This window comes from Mus musculus, chromosome 1 (genome assembly GCF_000001635.26).
Source record: "Mus musculus strain C57BL/6J chromosome 1, GRCm38.p6 C57BL/6J".
Taxonomy (NCBI): Eukaryota; Metazoa; Chordata; class Mammalia; order Rodentia; family Muridae; genus Mus; species Mus musculus.
In genome coordinates, this window is record NC_000067.6 from 74,068,715 (window position 1) to 74,093,447 (window position 24,733).

A 24,733-nucleotide genomic window follows, 5' to 3' on the forward strand; every position below is an offset into this window, starting at 1 on the left:
CTCCCACCCCGGCCCTCCACACCCGCCAGGGGGAGGGGGGGGGGACGAGAAGAAGGGAGGGGGGACTGTGGGGAGAAAGAATGGGGAGCCCGGGTGCGTACCCCGAGGGCGTCCGCTGGAGCCCCGCCAGGCTGAGGTGGCGGGGACCCAGGCCTAGTGCCAGCGGCACAGAGGAGCGAGGGGCCTCTCCCCTCACACCCGACAGCAGGCGGGCCTGTCACACGTGCACTCCCCTAGGCCAGAGGCCCGGGCACACCCGCGGGCACACACACAGAATTTGGGACCTCCCCCCTCCCTCCCCTACACACACACACCATGCTGGGAGCGTCACACACACCCATGCTGCAGAGACCCTGGGATCTGTGGCACAGGACACATGTGCACACACACACACACAGTTCCTTCCTGCATGTTAGTACACACACACACACACACACACACACACACACACACACACACACACACGGAGAACTTGCTCTCCCTCCCACCACAGAAGCTGGAATCAAATTTCCTATCAGGTTCCAGAAGCCAGGAATGTCCCCTGTTCGGCTGCCCCACCCCCGGGGCACTTGGCACTTGTAGGAGGTTCCAGGAGCTCTTCCCAGGGGTGGCTGAGGGCCTCTGACCTGGGCTCTGGGTTGATTTGGGTCTCCTGGTCTTTAGGTTGACTGGGACAGGAGGACCCGGTCAGTGGTTACAGAAACAGGGCAGCAGGCAAGAGAACACCCTAAATCAAGTCTCAGCTGCTCCTATTCTGCCTGCCTTCCCTCACCCCTTCCAGCTTCAGCCACCAGCTCTTAGCACTTGGCCCGGCTGTAGAGGGTCAAAGGCCCCCTCCACAGTCATAGAGGCTCTGGAGTGCCCCGCATCCAGCCAGGCCAGCAAGGTAGAGCCTGGATGTCACCTTGGTCACTGGCACCCTGTCCTGGCCCAGCTCAGGCTGTGTGACTCAACACGGGCTGAGCAAGGCTGTCTGTGCCAACCCTGGCAGCCCACAGAGCAGCTCAGGGCCATCACCTGTAGGCACATATGCCTTACCATGCCGTCCACATTCCACTTACCTTTGCCTTTTCCAGAGTCCCTGAGCTTGGCTCCCCACCCTAAGTGACCGCTCCCTCCCTTCCAGAAGGTATTCCACCGTCCTGCCTTCCTTAGGACAGAGATCTTAGGACTGAGAAAACCTCAGTTCAGTTGGTTTGAGCCCAGAACACCCCCCACCCCACCCCCACTGCTGGCCATAGACTACGGATAGACACTCACCACCATTGGTCCCTCCCCACCGTTCCTGTACCTGGTACTCAGTAAGAGTTTAATAGGCATCCAATGACCCGTGCCCCAACTAGGCAACACAGCAGAGCTGGCTCTGGGTGTCGGTAAGCTGGCCAAGGACAGCAGGAGAGCTGACCCTGCCTCCTGCCATTGGCGGCATTGAGTGGGCTAGGCTGAGCAGTGCGGGAGAGCTTGCCCTAGTGGTACAGATAAGGGAGAGCCAGCAGGGTGACCAGCTCAGCTACCACCCAGGGCCCAGATGCAGGGCTTTAAGTTGGCCCACCCCAAAATCTACATCAATCATGACCTGTTGGATCAGGTGAACAAGCTGTCCCAAAACAGCAGAATTTCCATGACACAGGGCAACAACAGGACAACCAGGAGGAGTCCTGATTAGGATCCAATATTGATGGTGTCACAGAAGCCAGAATCTTGAATCAGACCAATGACTCATCGCAATGAATATTTGCAAGTGAAGATGGGTGGACAGAGGGGTAGACTGTGGGACGTGTTGTGACAAACTACAGCATCCGGGATGAGATGTTCTATGCTTTGTTTTGTTTGCTTGCTTTTTATTTTCTTTTGAGGGAGAGGTTACAAGGGTGGAGGGCAGACATGAGGGGATGGGGAAATAAGCGGGACTGCCATGCATGGTGTGAAGCTCACAAAGAATCAACAGAAAGTCGAAAGAATAAATGTCTACTGAATTAGACCTACTGAAAATCTCCCCATGGCTCTGTGCCCACCCCCATCATTTAATCCTCTCCCACACTCAGTCTTTCCTTGAACTATGAACCCCCTCCTTCACCTCACATTCAGCCAACAGCATCTTGAGTCCTCTGGGCCTCTCAACCCCCAATCTGGGCACTAGGGACATGTCGGGGGGACTAGGACTCTGTCTTCTTCCAGTATCCACATTTCTGACATTCTCAGGATGCAACAAGTTCTCTCCTCCCTCGGGGCCTTTGTACATGCTGTTCTGGCAGTCTGGAACTCAATCCCTCATCCCCAGTCCTTAGTGAGTCCAACCCCTCTTAGCTGGTGGAATCCACTCAAGGCTGTCTCTTCATAAAGGGCATTCCAGTCTGCATACGTTACCGTGGGCTTCCTTCAGTCTTTCTGGTACCCCCACCATCTCCTTGTCTGACCAGTCCACAATCTGGTCACTCTAGGTAGTTCCCAGTTGAGCTATCTGCCTGCACCAGGAGCTTGAGTTCATAAGTCATCCAAGGCCCAGGCAGACAGACCCTCCTGTGATCCAGAACCACGCACGTATGTGATGGAAGAGTTCCCTTTGTCCAGGCAGGTCTCCAAGTGGTGACTTGATGACCACAGTCTGGAATGTTTCCAGTATTCATTGTGGTGGGCACCCTTAGCAGGATCTTGTTGTAGGACCGTAGGAGTCTCTCAATGGACAGACACTCAGCAAGTGTCCTCAAGTGGAGATGTGCAGCCCAGAGCTCTTTGCACTAAATGTGGTATGCTCCCCGCATGTGACTGTCCTTACCCCACCTCAGAGGCAGAAGCTCAGTACACAGGGCCAGGTCCCCAGGCATGGTACTCCACCTCAGAGCACCCGTCCCCAGTTCCACTGAGTTCTATGTCCTACACAGGAGCCTCCTTCACAGTCTTGGCTACCTGTCTTTGGTCTTCTCCGGGGACAGTGGTCCTGCTGTCTACATTGACTCTCTCTCTCCTGATGTCACTCAAGGTTTAGCCAGACCTTGCTGCTGGCCTCTCCAAGACCAATGAAATGTTCAGGATGATGCAGAAAGGAAGTGTGACGCCAACTCCGAGGGGGATTCACATCCTCTGCTAACCCCCACCACACCACACACACACACACACACACACACACACACACACACACACACACACGCACACACACTCTCTCTCTCTCTCTCTCTCTCTCTACCGATAGGGCTGATTTGTGTAATCTTTTTTATTATTAATTATTTATTTTATGTGTATTGATATTTTTCCAAATGTATTTCTGTGCATCAAGTGTATCCCTGGTTGCGTTTCCAGGCAAGAAGAAGGAGTCGGATCCCTTAGAACTGGAGTTAGAAATGGTTGGGAGCTCCTATGTGGGTGCTGGGAATTGAACTTAGGTCCTCTGGAAAAGCAACCAGGAGGGCTCTTAACCACTGAGCCATTTCTCCAGCCTTGGTTTGAATAATCTTGACTATTCACACAACCACCACCACTACCACCACTACCACCACCACCACCACCACCACCACCACCACCACCACCACCACCACTACCACCTCCCCGCCATCAGGCCCAGCTGCTCCGCAAGCTTGTATTTAAAGCCTTAGTCATCAGCACATGGTGTTATAGGGAAAGGCTGAAGCCATAAGAGTTTGGGTCTTGAGCTGGTTAATTTTCACTGACAACTTGATTTGATTGGAAAGCACCAGAGTTCATTCAAGCACACCTCCGAGACTGTCTATTCAAGAGGAAGGGACCTCATCCTATGAAGAGGAGATGGAATACAGGGGAGAAAAGAGGAAAAGCAGACACCACGGGCTGGTATCCCTCCCCGCCTCCTCCTGGGTAGCATGAACAGAGCTGCTCTGCCCAGCCATGCCTCCCCACCCCCACCCCACACCAGCACAATGGACTAACACCTTTGAAAACATGAGCAAAACAAGTGCTTCCTCCTGCTGCCCATTGATTGTGCTCTGACACAGGAGCAAACATTTGAGGAACCAGGCCTAGGGTGGAATTAGATCCCTGAGTGCGATACAGGGACCCTGCTCCTTCCTGACTCTCTCTTTGCTTCATGGCTGCGGTACAGGCAAGGGCACACAGATTATACCACATGCCTATTTAGAACCAACTCCTCTCTATAGCCTAGTCTAGCCTCTACCCCAGTCAGTGTCCCCAAAGGATCTGTTCCTGCCATACCAACTTCCCCATATGGACCTTTGAGTCTGCAAGGAACAAGTCTGGAACAGTGAGCTCATATATCTGCTTCAAGGCCCAGTTCAAAATGCCCCTCTGGATAATTATCCCCTGAATAATTATTCATTCATAGATGGTCCCCACTTCCCGTAAAGAGTCACTACACACACACACACACACACACACACACACACACACAGCTGCTTCTCTGCAGTAGAGGGGGATCTACTCAGTTGCAGCTTTATGTAAACCACTACTAACATAGACAGGTTCAGTAAATGTGCAAACTTCCAGTTGGGATTGTCCCCAGCTAAAGCCCCTGAAATAGGGCTGGCATTGGGGGAGGAGAGGCAACAGAGTAGGCACAGTAGGTGAATACTGTGTCTTTTCTTATTTGTAAATGCTTGTGATATCACTTAGTTAATAATCTAGATACAGTAAGAATATAACAACAATAGAGCATAGCAATGCACAGTCACAAATAAAACATCTCAAACTAAGGAATTGTTTCTGGAACTTTCATATTTTTGAACCAAAGCTGGCCTCAGGGAACAGAAACTCTGGAAAGCAGTACAGAGGACAGGTAGGACTCCAGTGTGTTCAGACCTCTGTGGTCAATGAGATCTTCATCACTTGGCCCTAGTTATTACAAGGACACCTGGGTTCCTGTCCTAACCATTTTCATTTTGCTGTGTGACCACTGAGCAAATCCCTACCCTTTCTGGTCTTAGACTCTTGCTCTTGCAGGCAGCTTGCAAGCTCCCCGAGACTGTACCCTCATAATTAGATGGCTCAATTTTGTTTTGTTTTGCTTTGCTTTCAAGATGGAGTTTTATTGCATAGCCATGGCTGTCCTGGAACTCACTCTATAGACCAGGCTGGCCTCGAACTCTGCCTCTGAGTGCTGAGATTAAAGGCATGAGCGTACAACCATTACTCTTGATGGCTCAATGTTTACAATGTTTCCTTAGAATGCCCTGGGCACTACAGCTGTCACCTGAGCTCTCCAGGGGCCAGAGTCCCCACCCCCACCTCCACCCCTCACCCCCATACCCAGGGTGAGCCACTCATCCACCTGCCTTACTCCTGGCCTTAGGAGGCCAGATCAGATTGGCCACGGCCCTGTCTCAGCTCTGCTTCACCCGTGCTGGTCTGTCCCAGCACTGTGGTTTGAGTGTGTTCCTGCTGAATGCCTATGCCAGAATCCAAGTCTATTGTGACAGTGCTGAGAGGCTCCTGCCTTCCACCCTCCCACCACACGGTGCTGCCCCTTGGTGCCCCCCCCACCCGGGGCACGCAGCAGCTGGGAGCACTAGTGGAAGCAAAGCAGACAGACCCTTCTCTGGGTATCAGGACTAGCGCCTTCGTCTTGGACCTGTGGCCTAGAACTTTAGCAACCAGTGTCTGTTGTTTGCAAATAAGTCTGAGAAATTCAATACAGTAGCACAGTCAGATACCCCACATCAGTAACGACCACCCCTCTCAATCCAAGAAGGGGACCTCTCATTCCAGCCCTAGAAAGATAGTCTGGGGGTTGGCAGTAACACAGCCTCCTGGCATACAATTCTCTAATCTCCTTTGAGGCACTGGGATGTAGAGAAGATGGAGCGAGAGTAAAACCTGCCCTGTCTCCAGTCTCCAGATTCCCTCAGACTCCTGAGAGAGGTAGCACCTGGTCAGCCGTGGCATCCCAGGTCCTTGGAGGGCACCAAAGCCATAGATCTACCCACAATGCCTTCCTGCGCCAGATCCCTGAAGTGAGACACTGGAGACTACCTACTGACTTAAAGCTCCAGGAAGCCGTGCCCTACCTTGCCTGGCCAGCACGGTCCCTAAAGGAGCAGAGCCCCTATAGTGAGAGCATTTGATCATGTCATTGTGGGGAGCTGCACCCCAACCCCTCCTGTGGCCTGCTCTGTCTCAGCTGGGCTGTAGAGCTCTGGGCTGGGGTGGCTTCCTGCCTTGGGAACACAGGAAACCACATTGTTGGGATCTAAATGGCCTTTTCCTCTAGAACTTGGGTCAGAAAATGCACACACACAGCCACAGTGTGCACCTGACCTGGCCATAACCACCCCAGGCCTTGGCTCTTCCCCAGCCACCGGGTCACCCATCTGTTCACTGAGCCCGGCCCATGGCTCAGGCCTAGAGGCTAGAGGTATGCAAAGGCCACAGTGCACAGATGTTTGCTCAAACACTATTCTAAGTGTTTCTGTAAGGTGTTTTTGAAACAAGATTGAAAGCATTTTAAATTAGTAATGGAACCTGTAGTGATTTGAATATGTTTGCCCTGCCCCCATAGACGCATGTGTTTGAGTGCTTGGCCAACAGGGAGTTGGACTTTTGGGAGGTGTGGCCTTGTTGGAAGAAGTGCCTCACCATGGATGTGACTTTGAGGTCTCCTACATGTGCTCAAGCTCCACCCAGTGGACCTCAGTCTCCTCTGGCTGCCTTTGGATCAGGAGGTAGAACTCTCAGCTCCTTCTCCAGCACCATGTCTGCCTGCATGCTGCCATGTTTCCCGCCATGATGAGAATGGACTGAACCTCTGAAACTGTAAACCAGCCCCAATTAAACGTTTGCCTTTATAAAAGGTGCCTTGGTCGTGATGTCTCTTCACAGCAATGAAACCCTAACTAAGACAGCCTCTAAGCAGAGCATGTTACCCTCTGAGGTGTGGATGAGCCTTGTCCAATCAGCTGAGCACTGAAGAGGAAGCGACTGGACTCCCCTAGCAAGAGAAACTTGGCCAGAACCCTGTGCTTGAACTTGACCTGCAAGACTTGTCCCCAAGTCTCCAGCCTAATGGCCCTCAGCAAAACTTGCCAAACCCCCATTGTCACAGGATCCAGTCCCTAAAAGTCAATTGCTATGTTCCCATCCATATATCTACCCATTCATCTCTCTATGTATCCTTCCACCCACCATCCACCCATCGTATATTCAGTACATACCTACAATCCACCCTTCCTTCCATCCATCAGTCCATCCATCCTTCCATCCATCAACTCATCCATCATTCCATCCATCCATCCATCAATCCATCCATCCTTCTGTCCATCTAGAGATCTAGCCTTCCTTCCACCTCTAGTCTGTCTTTTGTGTTTTGGGCTTTCACGGAAGGGTCCGTGATTCTCTCCTGCCTACTTCAGCTGCAGGAATGCCAAGTGCAGGGTGGGGACGGGTGACATCGGTGGAGCTGGAGGACTAGGCAATGAGAAAGCAAGTGACAACCAATCTCTTCAGAGCCAGGGCTTCCTCCTGGCAGTAGAAGGGCCCTGTGGAGACAGGGTCCCAGATGCTGACAGTCCCTACCCCAGCCACCCAAGCCCTTCAGCGTCTGGTCCAGTTTCACACTGTGTTGAGGTCAAGACTCAAAGATTGAGAGAACCCAGAAAACACAGGTTACGCTCTAATGACAAAGAATAAAAGTTCACCATGTGTGGGGAGTAGAGCAAGCCCAGGGTGAGTGTGTGCTGTTGACACAGCTACAGTCATGTCAAGGGCACCAAAGCCTCAGACTCATACGTAACTGGCAAAGCCCCTCCCTCCCCACTGGGGTGGGGCTCAGAGGGACTGCAAAGCTTCCCTCTGGTCTGCGTGTGAATGTTGACAGCATGCAGAAAATATCCACTGTAGCTTTCTCTCCCAACCACCAAGATGTTTACAGCCTGAAGATTGCCCCCCTACAGAGACAGCTCCTACAGAGACTAGCTAAACTTGCCTCCTCATTCAGAGGTATACACTAACCCCACTCACTGTTCAGCTGTCTAATAAACACACTAAACTACTGAGCTATGGCAGTTTCTCTATCAGAGAGCCTAGTTCACTGGGTCCCAACTTCTCTGTCTCTCTGAATATATGTTCCTCTCTTTTCTTCATTCCCTTGCATCCCAGAAGCCATACAAGGACTTGGTAACCATGGCCCCTCCGCTAGGAAACAGGTTGTACATCCATATCTGGTGGTCCTGGCTGTGTGAATCAATGGATAGATGGATGGATGGATGGATGGATGGATGGATGGATGGATGGATGGATGGATGGATGGGTGGATGGGTGGATGGGTGGATGGATGATGGATAGGTAGACTGGGTGGATGGATGGATGGACTGACCAACAGGATAAAGTGGATGAGTCTATAAGTAAAATGAATAGTGGATGGATGGGTGAGGGAAAAATATGGAGTAGATGAATGAACATAGGATGGATGGATGGATGGATGGATGGATGGATGGATGGATGGATGGATGGATGGATGGATGGATACCAGAGTCATCCTCCCACCTCCTTGCTGGGCTGCTCACTAGGTCTTCTGAAGCCAGGTCCTGACACCCAGTGGAGTGTCTGGCCTGGAGTCCAGGCTTTCCTCAGCCTCGAGGTTCAGGGTGAAACTGGGGGTACCCATGCACATGGGAGTCAGATGCACTGTCAGCCAACCCTAGGATTCCCTTTCTCACTGTTCCTGCTTCTGCCTCTCAGGAGAGGGGAAGATTCCAGGAGGAAGAGAGTGAAGAGCAAGAGGAGACAGAAATGAATTTATATGACCTGAAGGTACAGGACAGGATGGAGGCTGTTATATAATCAAAATACGGAAGTTTAAACTCTCTCCCCCAGATCCCTTGTGGAGCCCCTGCTGGATCTCTTGGGAGAAAGGCGACTCCCTGTGGCTGATTTGGGTATTGCAAGCATTTTGTTGGCTAGATCAAGGCTAGGTGAGTATGGACAGCAATGCCTTTGGCCATTCAGGCATTTCCTGGAGACAGACAGACAGACAGACAGACAGACAGACACACACACACACACACACACACACACACACCATAGCTCTCTAGTCAAACAGTCCTACCTCCATACCCAACTGCTTTCCCTTGACCCCTCCAGAGTTCAGATCCCAAAAGCCTCACTCTGGCCCTAAAGACGAATGAAAGACACAATAACCACCAACCTGTTTTCTCATCTATAAAGCAGGTATAAGACCAGCATCTTGCATAAGCTATAAATACTTGGTGCTTAGTCCTCAGTAAGTGTCTTAGCAATTGTTCTGGGCTCTAATACCCACTGCCTGGCTCCTCTGAGCTTTGACATGTTGGGGGAAGTACAGACTGATAGGTTGAGCCGGAAAGAGCTCAGTCCCCTAGCATGGGGTAGGATGGACAGGACAAGGGCTGAGGCTCGCAGGCCTGTAGCTAGTGCTGTGTCTCAAAGGTAGTGAGGACTCCAAAGGCTTTAGCCAGGGTGTTGGTATAACTAGATACACACTCTTCAGACCTAGAGAAGCTACTGGAGAGAGGGTTAGAGAGGCAGCTGCCTGGGTAGGAGCCATAGTGGGAAGTTCAGAGACTCAGCCACACAGAGACCCTGGTGGTAGACAGGATGTAGGGCTGAGAGAACCTCATCTGTGCAAGTAACCAGGTTTGCAGGGAAACGGTGTTAGTCACAGGTACTGGCTGCCCTTCAGGATCTGTGACAAGACAGTTCTCTCTGGGACACAGAGACCCTTCTAAAAGCACATGACATCAGTGAGTGGGAAAGCCCAGTTAGCCCACTGGGATTTTGGGCTGTTTAAAGTCAACTCAAACCACTGGAAGTAGAGGACAGTGGCTCTACTTCTTTGCGCTGGGGGCCAGGGGGTGCAGGGGACAAGCACACGCTAGTCATGTTTCTTCCATGCACCAACCATGCACTTTGCATACTCTGACTGCACATTTCCCATGCACTAGCCACAAGCCTTCCACACAGCAAGCATGCCCCTTCTGGCACCTTCCACATTGCCAATATGTACCTTGGTTGGTTGGCTGGTTGCTTTTTCAAGACAGGATTTCTCTGGCTGATTTGGAACTCACTCTCTAGACCAGGCTATCCTTGAACTCAGGGAACTCGAGGATCTGCCTGCTTCTGCCTCCTGAGTGCTGGGATTAAGGGTGTATGCACCATCACCCAGTGCTATCATATCTTTCATGATCTCCATGGCATCCGAATGACTTTCATCACCTGCCACTAGACTCCGCCACCCTGACCATCCCCACACAGCCACATCCTACACACAGACCTTCCTATGCTACCTGGTTACCATCCACGTTAGACCTATACCTTCACACAGTCTCTACCATTAATCACCATGCCATCCACTGCCACGTCATCACACACTCCATGTGCTTGTCACCTAGCTAGGTGTTCAGTGTCCTCCAAAAGATAAGAGATAGGCACACATGCTCAGTAGAGACCCCACACACCCCAAACCAGACCAGTCCAACAACAACAACAACAACAACAACAACATGCCCTGGATCCCATCAACCACGCACCTTTGCAAACACAGCCTTCCCGAGTGATGGCCTGCCGGCAGATGCCACAGGGCTTCACCTTCTTGAAGGCCTTCACCTTGAAGTGGTGGGTCTTGGGGGCCTCCAGGTCTTCTGGCTGTGGGAAGAAATGCCCAGAGATCAATCAAGTGAATACTGGGGTCTTGGAAAGGAGGCAAGGGCAGAGGAGGAAAAACTGGCCAGACAGGAAAAACCAAGGCAAGTACCCTGGTAGGAATGAAGTGCCTAAGGACCAAGAACAGTATAGGGCTGATGGAACAGTCATGCCAGGCTCCCAGACTAGGAGGATCAGTGGACAGGGCACAGACAGTGACTGCAGACTCTAGCACCCAGGCAGGGCTCACCCTCTATGGCTTCCACTCATGTTTCTCTTCCCACTCACTTTGGTATTTTAGGGTACAAACTAAACTGCAGTTAAGCGACTAAGTTTAAATGTGCGTCTTCATTGGGCAGAGCTAACGCTGAGTGGCCTGGCGCTTGCCTAGTGTAAGATCCTGATCTGCTTCCCAGCCATTACAAAACATACATGCCGAAAGAATATTCCTTGCTACAACATACCCAGTGCACCTCGTGTAACTATGTTCCAGTGGCTATTGCATGACTCCTCCCAGTTAAAACCTCCCACAGGAACCCCAAGTTCTGGACACCTTCTACATACCAACCACATAGCCCATATGTACCTTCTACACGCCAACCATACACAGTCCTGGGACCTCCCTTAGCAGCAAATTGCTTCACTCTATTGTACGCTCTGTACAGATGGAGTTATCAGTCTGTAACCTAGTGTGCAGGGTCTCTCATGAAACATTTGCATGTTCTGATGTAATGCAGCCATTCCTTCTGCTTCGCGGCTGTGTAGTATTCCAGGTGTGAGTGCAGTAAATGTATTTATCTGTTCCACGGTGGGTGGCCCCGAATCTCTGTAGCCCACATTCCAGCATGTCATTTCCCTGTCTTCAGACTACCATTCACCCTAGTCTGAGGGTCCTGCTGCCTTCATTTTTATTTCCTATTCTTTTGTTGTTGTTGTTTTGTTTTGTTCTTGCGGCGGGGGGTGGGGGTGGGGGGTTCGAGACAGGGTTTCTCTGTATAGCCCTAGCTGTCCTGAAACTCACTCTGTAAACCAGGCTGGCCTCGAATTCAGAAATTTGCCTGCCTCTGCCTCTGCCTCCCAAGTGCTGGGATTAAAGGCGTGCGCCACCACACCCGGCTACCTATTCTTTATATTATGAAAATATTCGAGCTGGAGAGATGGCTCAGTAGTTAAGAGCACTGACTGCTCTTCCAAAGGTCCTGAGTTCAATTCCCAGCAAACACATGGTGGCTCACAACCATCTGTAATGGGATCTGATGCCCTCTTCTCGTGTGTCTGAAGACAGCTACAGTGTACTCATATACATAAAAGATATAAATAAATCTTTAGAAAGAAATAGAGAGAGAAAGGAAGGAAGGAAGGAAAGGAAGGAAGGAAGAAAGAAAGAAAGAGAGAGAGAGAGAGAGAGAGAGAGAAAGAAAGAAAGAGAGAAAGAGAGAAAGAGAAAGAAAATGTTCTGGGGGCCAAACCCAGAACCGTGAATATGCTAACTGTATGCTGTGCTGCCTACTCTTGAGAAAATATATTTATATAGTATGTTAAATTTCCTGTTTGTTTGATTTCTTTGAGCCAAGATCTCACCTTGTAGCCCTGAAACACAGGATCCTTCTGCCTCTACCCAACCCCCCCACCCCCGCCCCCTAGGTGCTGGGATCACAGCATGAGCCACAACTCATGAAACAAATTCCTTCTTGAGACTACACAACCAATTGTGTGAGAAAAGCAACAGGTTGGAGTGTTGTTCTTCTATCTGACCTGCCAAGTGTACCTAGGCCAGCAGGTCTCTCTCTCTCTCTCTCTCTCTCTCTCTCTCTCTCTCTCACACACACACACACACACACACACACACACACACACACACACTTCCCGTCCAGACAGCACTACAAACACACACTCACCAAGCTCTGACAGTCAGTCCTTTGTAACCACACAAGAGAGCTCACTCTAGCCAATGGTTCTCAACCTGGGAGTCGAGACCCCTTTGAGGGGTCAAACGACCTTTACACAGTCATCACTTAAGACCATCAGAAAATACAAATGCTTACGTTATGATCCATAACAGTACCAAATTACAGTTATGGAGTAGCAAAAAAAAAATTATGGTTGGGGGTCACCAAGACATGAGGAACTGTATTAAAGAGCTGCAGCATTAGGAAGGTTGAGAACCACTGATCTAGAACATAAAGCCCTGCACAGGCACGACCCGCTGTACAGCTCATTCCACACGTAGACTACAGAGTCTCCCACCCTGGGGACTCCTCGAGGAAGCATGCCCTGCCTGACATAGGTCCCTCCTCTACAGGAACTCTCCAGGGAACAGGCTCAGCTGGAGCCCTTTCTGGGCACACACCCAGGCCAGGTCGTGGACACTGCAGTGTGCAGAGGGATCTCATCACACACCTTGTCCCTGAGCCTCCCAGCTCTGAGCCAGGGCCAGAGGAGACAACTTGGCTTGGAGGAGGAAGAGTGGCCCACACACTAAGCAAACACAGGCTCCTATCTGACAACACGGAGGAGGTTCTGGGTGCTACCAAAACACAGAGAAATGCAGGCAATAAGAGACTGGATCAGAGGCAGCAAGCCAAAGAGACAGGAAGAAATAGACAGAGGGAGGAGGAGGAAGCTGTCTGAGAATGAGACAAGCCACAGAGAAGATAAGGGAAGAGAAAAAGAAAGGCACAAGCCATGAGTACACAGAGAGCAAGCATGAATAGAGGCACACAGCTAAGAGGGAACCAGGAAACAAAGAGGGACAGACAGAAGGACCCAGGAGCTCCCAAAGGCCACATCAGGGAAGAGCTGAGGCTCGGGACACAATGATAGCCGTGGCTTCAAAGAGCTCATTGTGAGGCAAATAATAAACGAAGAAATCAAAAGGTGGTGGAAGATTAAAAACAGAATAGAGTCTCCAAGCTCCTCCCCACATTGTACAAATAAGTTACAAAGGATGAAACGGGGTTTGGAGGCACAGCTGTAATCCCAACAGCCTGAGTTCAAGGTCAGCCGGAGACAGACCTGAAGCTGCCTCAGAAATAAAGTGGGAGATAGGTTTCCCGGACAGATGCCAATCAAGTGATCAAAGTAAGTTACTGTCACCCGGGACGAGATGAATGGAAGTGGTACCCGTGGGATGGCTGACCAAGTGTAGAGTATCACTCTCTGACAGTCCTGCCAAAAGCCACAACCTGAATCCAATCAAGAGGAAACATCAGGCTGACACAAGCTGAGGCACAGTCTACAAATGAAATGGCCCGGAGCCTTCACAAGTGACAAGGTTACGAAAGTCACGGGAAGACAGAGATTCCCAGACAGGAGGCGACTCCAGACACGGCAGCTAAAAGCAGTGGCTGATTCTGAACTAGATGTTTGTGGTGGCCTTAAGGACGTCTCAGGGACACCCAGTGAGACACCACAGTGTCTGAGAATTAGAAGGCAGTGGCATCTTCATGCCATCAACCTCTGATGTTGGCCTCTGTGTCCCCTGAAACGGAGTCCTCGTGAGGTCAAGGAGGTATTCAAAGTCGAGTGGGGGGCAGCAACTCGCTCCCCCAAAGTTCAGGAGGGAAAGATCTTTGTGCCGAGTGAGTTTGCAACCATTCTGAAGCTTAAGATTGTTTTGAAATCAAAGATAGCCAGGCAGACTAGGTGAAAGGCAAGAGCAAACAGACAAGTCCAGGGCAGAGGTAAAAGCAAAGCAAGAAGAGGTTGAAGGCGTCAGCAGCGCCTCCTGGTGGTCATACTGAGCAGCAGCACTCCCCGAGCCGGTCCTAAATACCCCCCAGCTCCAGCCAGGAGTCTACCATTCCAGTCTACTGCCTGGGTTCAGTGAGGGTAGGGGCCTCCATCCCCTTCCAGTCTGCTGTCTCTCCTCCCACTTTCTCATCTCAGAGTTTGGTTGTCAGATTTCCTGGTCAATTTTGTCAGACATACTGGGGAGGGGCCCCAGCCATGGTGTGGGGTGGGAGGTGGAACAGAGAGGGAACTTGCAGTCCAGTTGGAGAGTGATGTGAGGGAGGCAGGCAGGAAGTCCCAGGCCTCTTTCTTCCTCCCCACTTAAAGAAACAGAATTTGACATTCTAGATAACCTTCCAAAACTCCCCTCCCTATACCCCCAAGTCCAGCCCTTTTCCCAAAGCCTAAGGAAAAGTCCCTTTTCCCAGAGCTCTGGAGTCCTTACAGCCTAGTGGGTAGGAGGGGGCAAGTGACGCCTTCCAGGCTGTTAAGAGACTATCCAGACTCATGCCTGGGACTGTGATACCACTGTCCCATCTGTCCTGGAAAACCTGAGTCTATAAACTTGCCCACAGTGGACCCGGAGGGCTAATGGGTGGTTCCAGGACTCTGACCTCCTCTAAGCAGTTCTGGGTGACTTTCCCCTCATCTAGCTCTGATGGAAGAACAGGCCTGGAATACACTGGGGCTGTGTAGCCGAGTGCATTGACAACCTTCTCTGGACCTCAGTACAAGGCGAAGCTTCGAGCTGCGGAGGGAGGGGGTGTGCTGACAGCTGTGGGGAGCAGAGAATATGAGGACACGTTAGCCCCCTAAGGACAGACTATAAAAATCTGTGTGAGGAAAAGTCAGCTCCATCATCCCCAATGAGAAGCAGGCCTCAGCTTCCCACACTAGGAAGTAGGGTATCCAGGGATGCTATAGAAAGGCTCAACACGTGGATTCTAATGTCACAGGATGTTGGTGGAGATGGTTTAGGGTGGGTTAGCCTCCTCCCTCTGATACCCAAGGACGTCTCAACCCTACAGACCAGAGTCAGAGCTTGCTACAAGAGCAGATTGGTGTTTAAGTCTGGCTCACCCTGCCCCGCTCGCCCATCTGGGACTGCTCCCCAGGTCCAGGCAGAGGATGAGAGTGAGCCCCATAAAGCCCACAAGCCCATAAAACATGCAGTGCCATCCAAGGACGGTGGCTTGTTAGGACAACGATTGCTGTCTTCCTGACAGGCGGCAGACAGCCACATGGGGCACAGCCAGGCCCTGCCCTCCCTGGATTAACAGGCAAGCCCAGAGGCAGGAGACATGGCCACAATGAAGGGAGGGGTGTCCTGGTGGCTCCAGCACTGTCCCACCTCCCTGCAAGCCAGAGTCAGAGCAAGGGAGCAGGGAAGGGATCCAGCTGGAAGCCCTGCTCCCCAGCCCTCAAGCCCCAGCAGCAGAGGGCTTTCAAAGCCTAAGGCCTTGGCCCATCTCAGCCCTTCCCTCTCTCCATTCAGCCAGCCAGAGGGTGTGGCACAACTGGCTGGACCATCAGGGGCTCTAGCCAGGCCTTGGTCCTGGTTGGGAGGAACTGCTTGCAGACAACTCCCTTCCTCGAGGGGCAGAGAGGCAAAGGGCTGTGTGCTAAAGAGGTCCACCCACTGTGAGAAAACCCCCAGTTCTGCCCTCCTCTGAGGCTAAACAGCTCTGGGTGGCCAGAAAAGACAGAAGTCTTCTAGCCAGAGAGCTGGGCAGCCTGGGAGATGGGATGGCCAAAAGCTGAGATAGGCTTTACCCTCTCCCTGTGACCCGGCCACCAAGGTCCCCTAGCCCTTAGTCGGGGAGTCTTAGTGCCTGCTCTCAGGCTTCTTCCTCCAAACCTCACCTTCACGGACAACACAGAGTTGCCTCCCTCTTGGGCCCCCAATTAAGGGCCTGCCCATGTTCTTGGTCACCCTGGTGGAAAACTCTGAGTCACCCTCAGCCCCTCCCTGCCCTCCCCCACCCTCTCAGCAGCTCGTTGCCAGATCCCGTGACTTTTGCCTCCTAATTCTCTCCACAGACTGACTCTCTTTCTCTCTCTCTCTCTCTCTCTCTCTCTCCTGCTTTTCAATTCTGCTGCCTCTGACCCTTCTCAGCCTGGTCACTTCTGCCTAGGACTGTTGTCATAGCTTCCAGGACCTCTGAACACCAACTTCAACTTCAACTCTGCAGGGGCCATGACACCCTCAAATGTTTCCCCCAAGAAGTCCAGGGAGCATGTGGTACTCACGGGCAGGAGACTCGTCCTCTATGCCCATCCACTCTCCCTGCCCACTGCCCACTCTCAACTGTCTATTCCAAATCCACACAGGCTGTGACCCCATCCAAGGCCCACCCATTGCAGGCCCGAGCTATCATTCCATGTCTCAGTAGCCTTTTATAAACCTAGCAGTACTGGAGCTGGTGAGATGGTTCAGTGATTATGAGCACTGCCTGCTCTTCCAGAGGACCCAGGTTCAGTTCTCAGCATCCACATGGGATCTGACACCCTCACACAGACACACATACAGGCCAAACACTAATGCACATAAAATAAAAATAAATTGATTATTTTAAACAAACAGACAATAATAGCAGTACTGAGGACTGAAATCAGAATCGCGCCCCCACACTTCAGGCAAGCATTCTACCATGAAGGGACGTCCCCAACCCCTTGGTCTCCATTTTAAAGACAAGTTCAGCTTTCTCACACAAAAGCAGAACTAGAAGCCCTGGTCCCAGGTTCCGGTCCAACCCCCATGCTTGGCTCCTCGGTGTGAGCCATCCTGATCACTGTTCTATTCAGTATCTTCCTGGCAACATACTGTCATTTGGATGGCCCGGCTAACCTGACCCTCTCACCACACCTGGACTGCACAAAACTATCCAGGAACCAAATCCCCTCCAGCGCAGCCTTCTAGACCTCCTGCCTGATAGCTTTAAGCTTGCCAGTTAGATCTCCCAAGAGGAACCTGCTGAGACCCAGCCCAGGGCCTGCCTCCAACCCACCCACTTCACCTCCCCCATCTGTCTCTATCACTCCTCACCCTGGACACCTCCATTTCCATCTCCCTCCTCTCTTCTCTCCTCCCCCCTACCCCCCACCACCTCACCCCTCTTTCTCTCCCTTCCTTCCACCCTCCCCGGCTCTTTCCCAAGTTAGTCCCTGGTATTGCTGCATTAAAACCTTCTGCTTCCCTGAGTGAAGTCAGCTACAGAACCAGGAGGTCACAGAGATGTAGACATCTGAGGTCCATAAGCGGGGCCAGGTGCCATAGTGCAGCAGTTCCCTCCCTGAATCCTCGCAGTGACAGTGACTTCCATGAGGCTGAGGAACTGCCCAGGTCGTGTAGATGAGCAAAGATGCAACAAAAACTCTAGTCTGTCAAAGCCAGTGCCCGAGGTCCCCAAGCCCTGCCCTTAGTGTGATCTCTGATTGGAGTGTCCCCAGAGGCCCTCAGTGACAATCCCAGGAAGGAGGCCTGGCATTCCATCACACTGGCGCTCCTTGTCTTAACCACCACCAATCTTTTCTTTTAACCTCCTATACTTGTGTTCGGAGAGGTCCCATCTTCTGTGAATCTACTTTAAAATTTTGTCCGCTTGGGGCTTGGGCGATGGTTCAGTGGTTAAGAGCACTTACGGAGGACCTGACTGATCTCATGGTGGCTAAAAACCACCTGTAACTCCAGTTCTTCTGACTTCTGTGGGTATGTGGCACACATGCGTACATGCAAGCAAAAGATTTATACACATAAAATAATTTTTTTAAAAAAAGAAAGAAACTATATGTCTCCCGAACTGAGTGTGATGACGCACACCTGTCATTACAGTCCTCGAGAGACAGGGATAGCAAGTCTGAGGACAACCTAGGCTATACAGCATGCCCAAGGCCAGCCTGGGCTACACAGCAAGACCTTGACTCTAAAAAACAACCACTGGGCTGGGGACTTGGCTTGGTTCGTAGAGAGCTTTCTCGGCATGCCAAATCCCTAGGTCTATCACCAGCACCATATAAAACTAGTAGAGGTAGGCATGGTCATGACTGCCTCTAATCCCAGCACTTCAGAAGTGGAGACAAGTCGATAAGTATAATTCAAAATCATTTTTTATACATAGTGAATTCAAGGCTGGCCAGAACTACACAGACCATCTCTAAAAATATGTATGTATGTATGTATGTATGTATGTATGTATGTATGTATGTATGTGTATAACCTGAGAGATATTTCCTAACCATTCCCCTCCCAAAGTCCAGGTTAGTCCTGATTTTTGGTAACACTCACACAAGTTATCAGTTGGCTACAAGTTGTTGAAGGATGTAGGCCTCCCATGGATGGTCAGGGCATAGAAGGAGCCTAAGTGGACAAGCAGTTAACTGGTTTCTCACTATGTGATCTCCCAAGCCATCCCTAAACTTCAAGAGTATTAGACAAGATCTCCTTCTACCCAGAGATTCAATGGCTGCCCTCAACCCATTCCCTTGTCTCAGGAACACTGAGAACCATTGGCAAGATGGCCTTAAACAGCCTACATGGCATCCCCTCCATGATCCCCCTTCTATTGACCAAAGATGGACTGCTTGTCCTATCCTACCTCACAGAACCAGTGAGGTTCAAAGAAAATTGTGCAAGTTGAAGAAATACACAGAGATGGATCCCGCAGAGAGAGAAAGCCACTGGACTGTGGAGGAACGGCTCACTAGTCTGCTCTCCATAACTGTTCAGCTTACATTTAAATACAACCCACCCCCACCTGCCCAGAGTGAGCTGAGCCCTCCCACATCAATCAGGAGTCTAGAGGATGTGCCACCAGACTTGCCTACAGGTCAGTCTGATGGAGGCAACTTAGGCTCCCTCTTCCCAGATGCCAAGTTGATGAAGGACCCTAACCTAACCATCACAGTGACAGAAGTGAGATTTGCACCCTGACAAGTCACGCTCTGTCCTCTGTAGAGGAAGGCCTGCCCTGTGGGGACCTTTGTACCTTTATATGACCCCATTTTCATTGACCTGAATGCCTTCCATGAAGAGCTTCCAGAATGAAAGTCTTGGCTGGGTAGGCAAGAGATCAGGTTCTAATCCTGCCTCTCCTGCTTGGTATTAGGAGAGCCATCCTTTACTGAGCTCTAGTGTGTGAGAGGCATCTGCCTAAACATACATGGATTCCCAGTGAATATTTAATAACTGCATGCACGTCTTAGCAACAGAAATCTTATCCATGTTGGGGACCAGGACTCCATCTCTAACAGTAGGGGAGAAAACGTATCAGCCTTAAAGGTAGGAAAACCCATAGCACAGAGATGTGAAGAGTTTAGCCATTGTCACACAGCTCGGGAATGCTGAGACAGGGTTAAACCCAGGCACATGGCACTTGCTGTCAATCCCATGAAAGAGGCAATGTACTATTTCCCTCTGACTTGTGTGCCTCACGGGTCACTTTAAGGATCTTTGCAACAGTAGAGTTTGGATACTGGTACTGGTTAGGGCCTTGAAGTCTGACCCCATCCCCTCCATCAGGCAAAGAGAAGTAGAGGGAGAGCAGAAAGCCAGTGGAGGAGATGCATGGCCAGAACCGTCCAAGGAACACAGGGACTCATTTAGGAAGCTTCTGGCTGAAATATCCACTCAGCCCTTGAAGGGAACCCAGCTTAGAAACTGGAACCTGTCACAGTCTGCAGCTGGCCTTGGAGAGCACTATCCAAGCTTCTGTGAGGTCCAGAAGACTCAAGGGACCAGTGCTCTGCAACTGGGCTCAGAGGACTGAGCCTGGTTCCAGTCCTAGTTCAGGCCAAATGAGCCACTCTCTAGCCTGAGAGCCAGTATCCTCTCTAAAAGGAAGGGCTGTAGTCTGCCACCATCCCCACACCAACACATTCAATTAATAGATGTGTAATTATTTTCTAAATAAACTCCACTTAACTGTGTAATAGCAACTGGAAGCACTTGATGGGAAAACCAACTTATGCATAATGCACTGCTGTGCTCACTGCTGTGTGCCTCGGCTAAGGAAGCAAGGTTGACTGCTAGGGTTTGTGAGGACTCTGGGCCACAGATGTGCCACTTTCTAGATGCAACATCTGCTTATCTCCCTAAAGAGAACATGCGAATCCATATGCCCTAGGCACAAGGTCTACTTCCTCCAGACCCTGCCTTGACGGGCCTCAGTGAGGCTGCACAGCTAACCAGTTCTTGGCTCCAGGAGAGCTAGACAGAGCCTCTATGTCAGAATAGGCACATGAGTCCTGTCCCACCATGTCCTTCCCAGGGAGATCCAGCCCCATCCTATCGGGGAACACAGAATTCCCTAAGTCATGGAGGAAAAGAGGGTTCAACATTTTCTCAGTATCTGCAGGATGCCTGAGCCCCCAGTCTCTTGATTGCACTGTACGTGTATTTACAGACAGGGAAACTGAAGCTCAGAAGCTGTCTTAACGAATACTGCCCATTAGGTTAATGATGGAGCCAGGATTTGAGCCCAGAACTGCCTAGTATCAAATTCCACCCACCTGCCATCCTGACAGACACCTCTCAATGCAAACTGACTCCCTAGAAGGTTTCTGCAGCCTCTGTCCAGACCCTTCTTCTGATGGATGCCACCAAGTCACCCCCCCCCCACTACTGCCAACAAACCCCAGCCTGGTCAATGCTTGCCCAGGAGCCAGGACCACTACAGCTGCCTCAGGCAGGGCATGGCACCCCAGGATGCTCACTCTGCCTGTGTGTGAGCTTCCACTGCAGAACAGTGGTAGGGATAGGTGCTGGGACATGTTAAGGGGGTAGAAAAGAATAGAGGAGAAGATGAAAGCTCTGCTGGTCTTACAACAGCTTACGGAAGACCATCTACACGTGCCTTGATCACTAACCCCTGTTTCGAGGGAGGGCATCCACACTCAAGGATTTTTCACTGTGTGCTAGGCACTGCCCTGGGGCATTAAGATGCTCCCTTCTGACAAGCCCTCTGAAAATTCTTCTCTCCATTCGTGGGGAAATTGAGGGCCACTGGGCTGAGGTCCTTCTCTTAAAACCTCTCAGCAGAAGTACCAACTGAGCCCTCTTGATGTCATCCCTGAGAGTCTGTGTCTCTCCCGCAGGTTACCCTACATACCACATCCTCAGCCCAGACACGAACTGGGCCAACACCCCCCATCTTAGAAGAAGCAGCAGCCCAGGAAACTACTAGAACATCCCTTGTACAGGACACCCCACAGTCCTCAATCTACAGGCGGACATTTCATGCCACCCAAACCATGGGTCACCAGACTCTTCTTCACAATATGCCCATAGGTGCTTGGTCCCTCCCATAACTTCGCTCAGCCTCATCCTGCACAGCTTGACAGGCCTCCTGAGGACTAGCTGCCTACAATAGAGAGAGGGCAAGCAAGCCACATCTGGATGCCTGGTCTGAAGCCCCTTCCCCCAGCCAGCCATGGCTCTCAGAAACCTCAGCCAAGGATGACTTCCTGGCCCTCCTGACCCCTGTGCATACCTCCCACAGCTTCTGAGGAAGGGGTCTCCTCTTGCCATGCTCCCGGCAGCATCAAGTTGTTTCCCATCCCCCTTCCTGGGAGCGTCTACCCACCCGCTCCTTCTAGATAGACTCCCACGTGGGCCCCAGACCTGTCGCAGACCCCTAGCCCTGCACACCTCTTCCAAAGGAGAGACAGGAAAGATGGGGAACTCTCGGTAAGAACAGGAGACTTTGAAGAAAGGGTCTAGAAAAGACAAACGTGACAGAAACAGAATTCCCCATCAACGTGGCTATTTCTGGGTTTAAGAGTCTAGATGAGTACTCGGGTCCTCAGTCCCCCATCTCCCACTCCTGGCCAGTGCACTGACCCTTGCTCCGCAGGCTCAGGCACTGAGCCACTGAAGGGAGTGACAATTTCCACCCCACTATTAAGAGGAACAAAACAAAAGTTTCTGACTCTGCTCATAGTGCCCGCATCAGTGGCCAGCTGAGGGAAGAAGGGGAGACTGGGGGGCTCAGAGGCAGAGCCCAGGGACCTTCAGCTCCAGTCTATTCTTGTGTGCGTATCCCCTTCATCCGATCCTCCCCAGCCCCCCACCAACTAAGGCTCTTAGCTGAACAACAGTGGTGCAATCTCAGAGGTAAAGCAACAAGAACCTACCCAGAGCATGCAGGACAGACAAATCCACGTCATCTTCCCAGGGTCCTGTTTCTGTGTTGAGGGGCACGTGGGGGCCTGCCAAAGGCCCCCTGAGCTTGCAGCGTCCACCAAGCAGACAGAAGTGAGAGCAGAGTCCTAAGAGGCTGGTTCAGCCAGCATCTGGGCCTCCACCCCCCTCCTCCACCCCCCTCGTCGCCACTCCTCCTCTTGTCCCAGCCTTCTCTCTCCTCTCTCCTCCCAGACTCCAGGGCTGGCTGGGGGGGGGGGGGGGGTAAGAAGCTCGGCTTAGCAGGGGGTGTGAGAGGGACAGGGCCAAGGGGAGTCTGCCCAAGGCAGGGTTCTATGGAGCCACGTCCCCCACAAGCATACATAGCATCTCTAGAAGCCATGGAAGCCCCATCCCGCCTTCTCCTGATCTTGAAGCCTGAGATCTGCTCCAAATCGTAGACCAATGCAGAGACACCACACCAGAAGCTTCCAGAACATCAGTGGACACACAGACAGATTCCGATGGCATAGTCTGCACACCCCAGGGCTCCTAGGCTTCTCCCCAAGATCCCTGGCCTCGGAACACACACTCATTTGCACATATGCAGCTAAGACAGACCCTGATGCCAAGGGCAAGCTCCCCAGAACAGGACAGGCCTTGACACAGGAGAAACTGGTGATAGAGAGGCAGGGCCCTGCCCCCAGGCTGTGGATTTCATCCCAGTTTTTTTTTTTTCCTGATTTCTTCCTCCCCTTTCTTTCTTCCCTCCAACATCTGTCCCAGCCCTTCCTGCCCTCTGAAAGGGAACGCGCTGCAGGCTCCTGCGAGAGTCTGTTTTTCTTGACTATACCCTGGGCCAACATTTGGTTTGCATTTTCCCACTTCCTTCTCTTTCTCCTCCTCCCCCTCCTCCCCCTCCTCCCCTTTCTCCTCCCCCTCCTCTTCTTCTCTCCACTCCTGAGCCCAGCTCTTTCCTTCCCACCCCTCCCCATGCAATATCTTTACCATAGTGCCCCACACCCTGCCCTCCCTGATCCCCCACCTCTGCCCAGGGGGACAAAGAGGCTGGGAAGAAGACAGTGTTCAGGTCCAAATACGTTCCCAGGAAGCCCTGCAGGGAGACCGACAGAATCTGTCCCAGGCCCCCACTGTCTGTATCCATCTCCCCCAAAATAATAAACCAGCTCTCTCCTGAGCTCTGGCCTGGCTGGACCAAGTGAGGGGTGGGTGGAGGCTGTGAATAACAACTCTCTGGAGCGATCCACGCAAGGACAGGGGCTCCGCCAACGCCCTCTGTAGATGCACAAACAGCAGGAAGCAGTCCAATTTACAAACACACACAGGCCAAGGACAGGGCCCCGCCCAGAGTAGGCACTTGGAGGCCATTTGCCTGGACTGAGTCACCCAGCAAGAAAGTCCTCTGGCCTGGGCTCCAAGGCACACGTATGAGTGAGCTGGGCATACCCACGTCACACGGACAAAGGGTTCCATGTCCCCTTCCTCTCTTTGACCTGTCCAGGATCCTGCTTTGACACTGTATTAATGCCACATACAGCACCACCCGGAGTTATGGGGATCTCTCCAGCCAGGTATGCAGGCTCCCAACCCAGCCAAGTTATTCCCCTAGAAATGGAGGAAGGAGAGGACCACACTCCCTTTTCACCCCAGAAAACCCTACCCCACCAGATACTCAGGCGTCACACTATGGCAGAACTAACTACCATGCTTAGCCTTGGTGAGGGAGAGAGCAGAGGACTCCAAAATAGGGTCTCTAATTCTGGTCCTTCCTAGAGCAAGTGCCTAAGTGAATGAGTTAGGGTGGAGAGCCCCCTTTGTATCCTTCTCTAGGCCCTTCTGCAGATCTGGGAAGCTGAGAAAGGGGGCTCGCATCCCTCACTTCTCAATGCCTGCAGCATCCCCAAGCCCAGGTTCCCTACCCCCAAACCCGACTGCTACAACCCAGCTGGCAGTGGCTCGGGAAGAGCCCAGTGTTTTTCCTGTAGTCATAAGGATCCACAGACAATCACCCTTACAAACTTCCTCCCCTCCTCTCCTGGTTGGAGCATTACAGTAGAGTTTCCTGAGAGCCCTGAGCCTTGCTATGCCCAGACCCCATCACTGGTCCTCCTGGATCCTCTTCTCTCTGAAGATACTCAAGAGTTCCCCTGCCTGTTCCCACAGCCCTTAGCTGCTGTCACAGAAGACATACACCCCAATCCCCAGCTGCTTTCTGGAGAGTTCTGGAAAATCAGGTCAGAAAACAGGCCAAAGACACCATAACAATGG

At 51.7% G+C, this 24,733-nt stretch overlaps 1 protein-coding gene across 23 annotated transcripts in view; it reads right to left on the reverse strand.

Annotated features, from left to right (window-relative positions):
* Positions 1-24,733, reverse strand: part of Tns1 (tensin 1) — a 214,317-nt gene that overhangs the window by 158,483 nt on the left and 31,101 nt on the right. For 19 of the 23 annotated variants that reach the window (NM_001289895.2, NM_027884.4, XM_030252982.1 and 16 more), the window contains exon 2: positions 10,485-10,599. In NM_001289895.2, the coding sequence (NP_001276824.1) occupies positions 10,485-10,599 (115 nt within the window). Of the gene's footprint in view, positions 1-101; positions 263-337; positions 357-10,484; positions 10,600-22,458; positions 22,633-24,733 lie in introns of those variants that run through there. The other 4 variants (XM_030252983.1, XM_006495872.1, XM_006495875.2 and 1 more) reach the window with 3 other exon arrangements.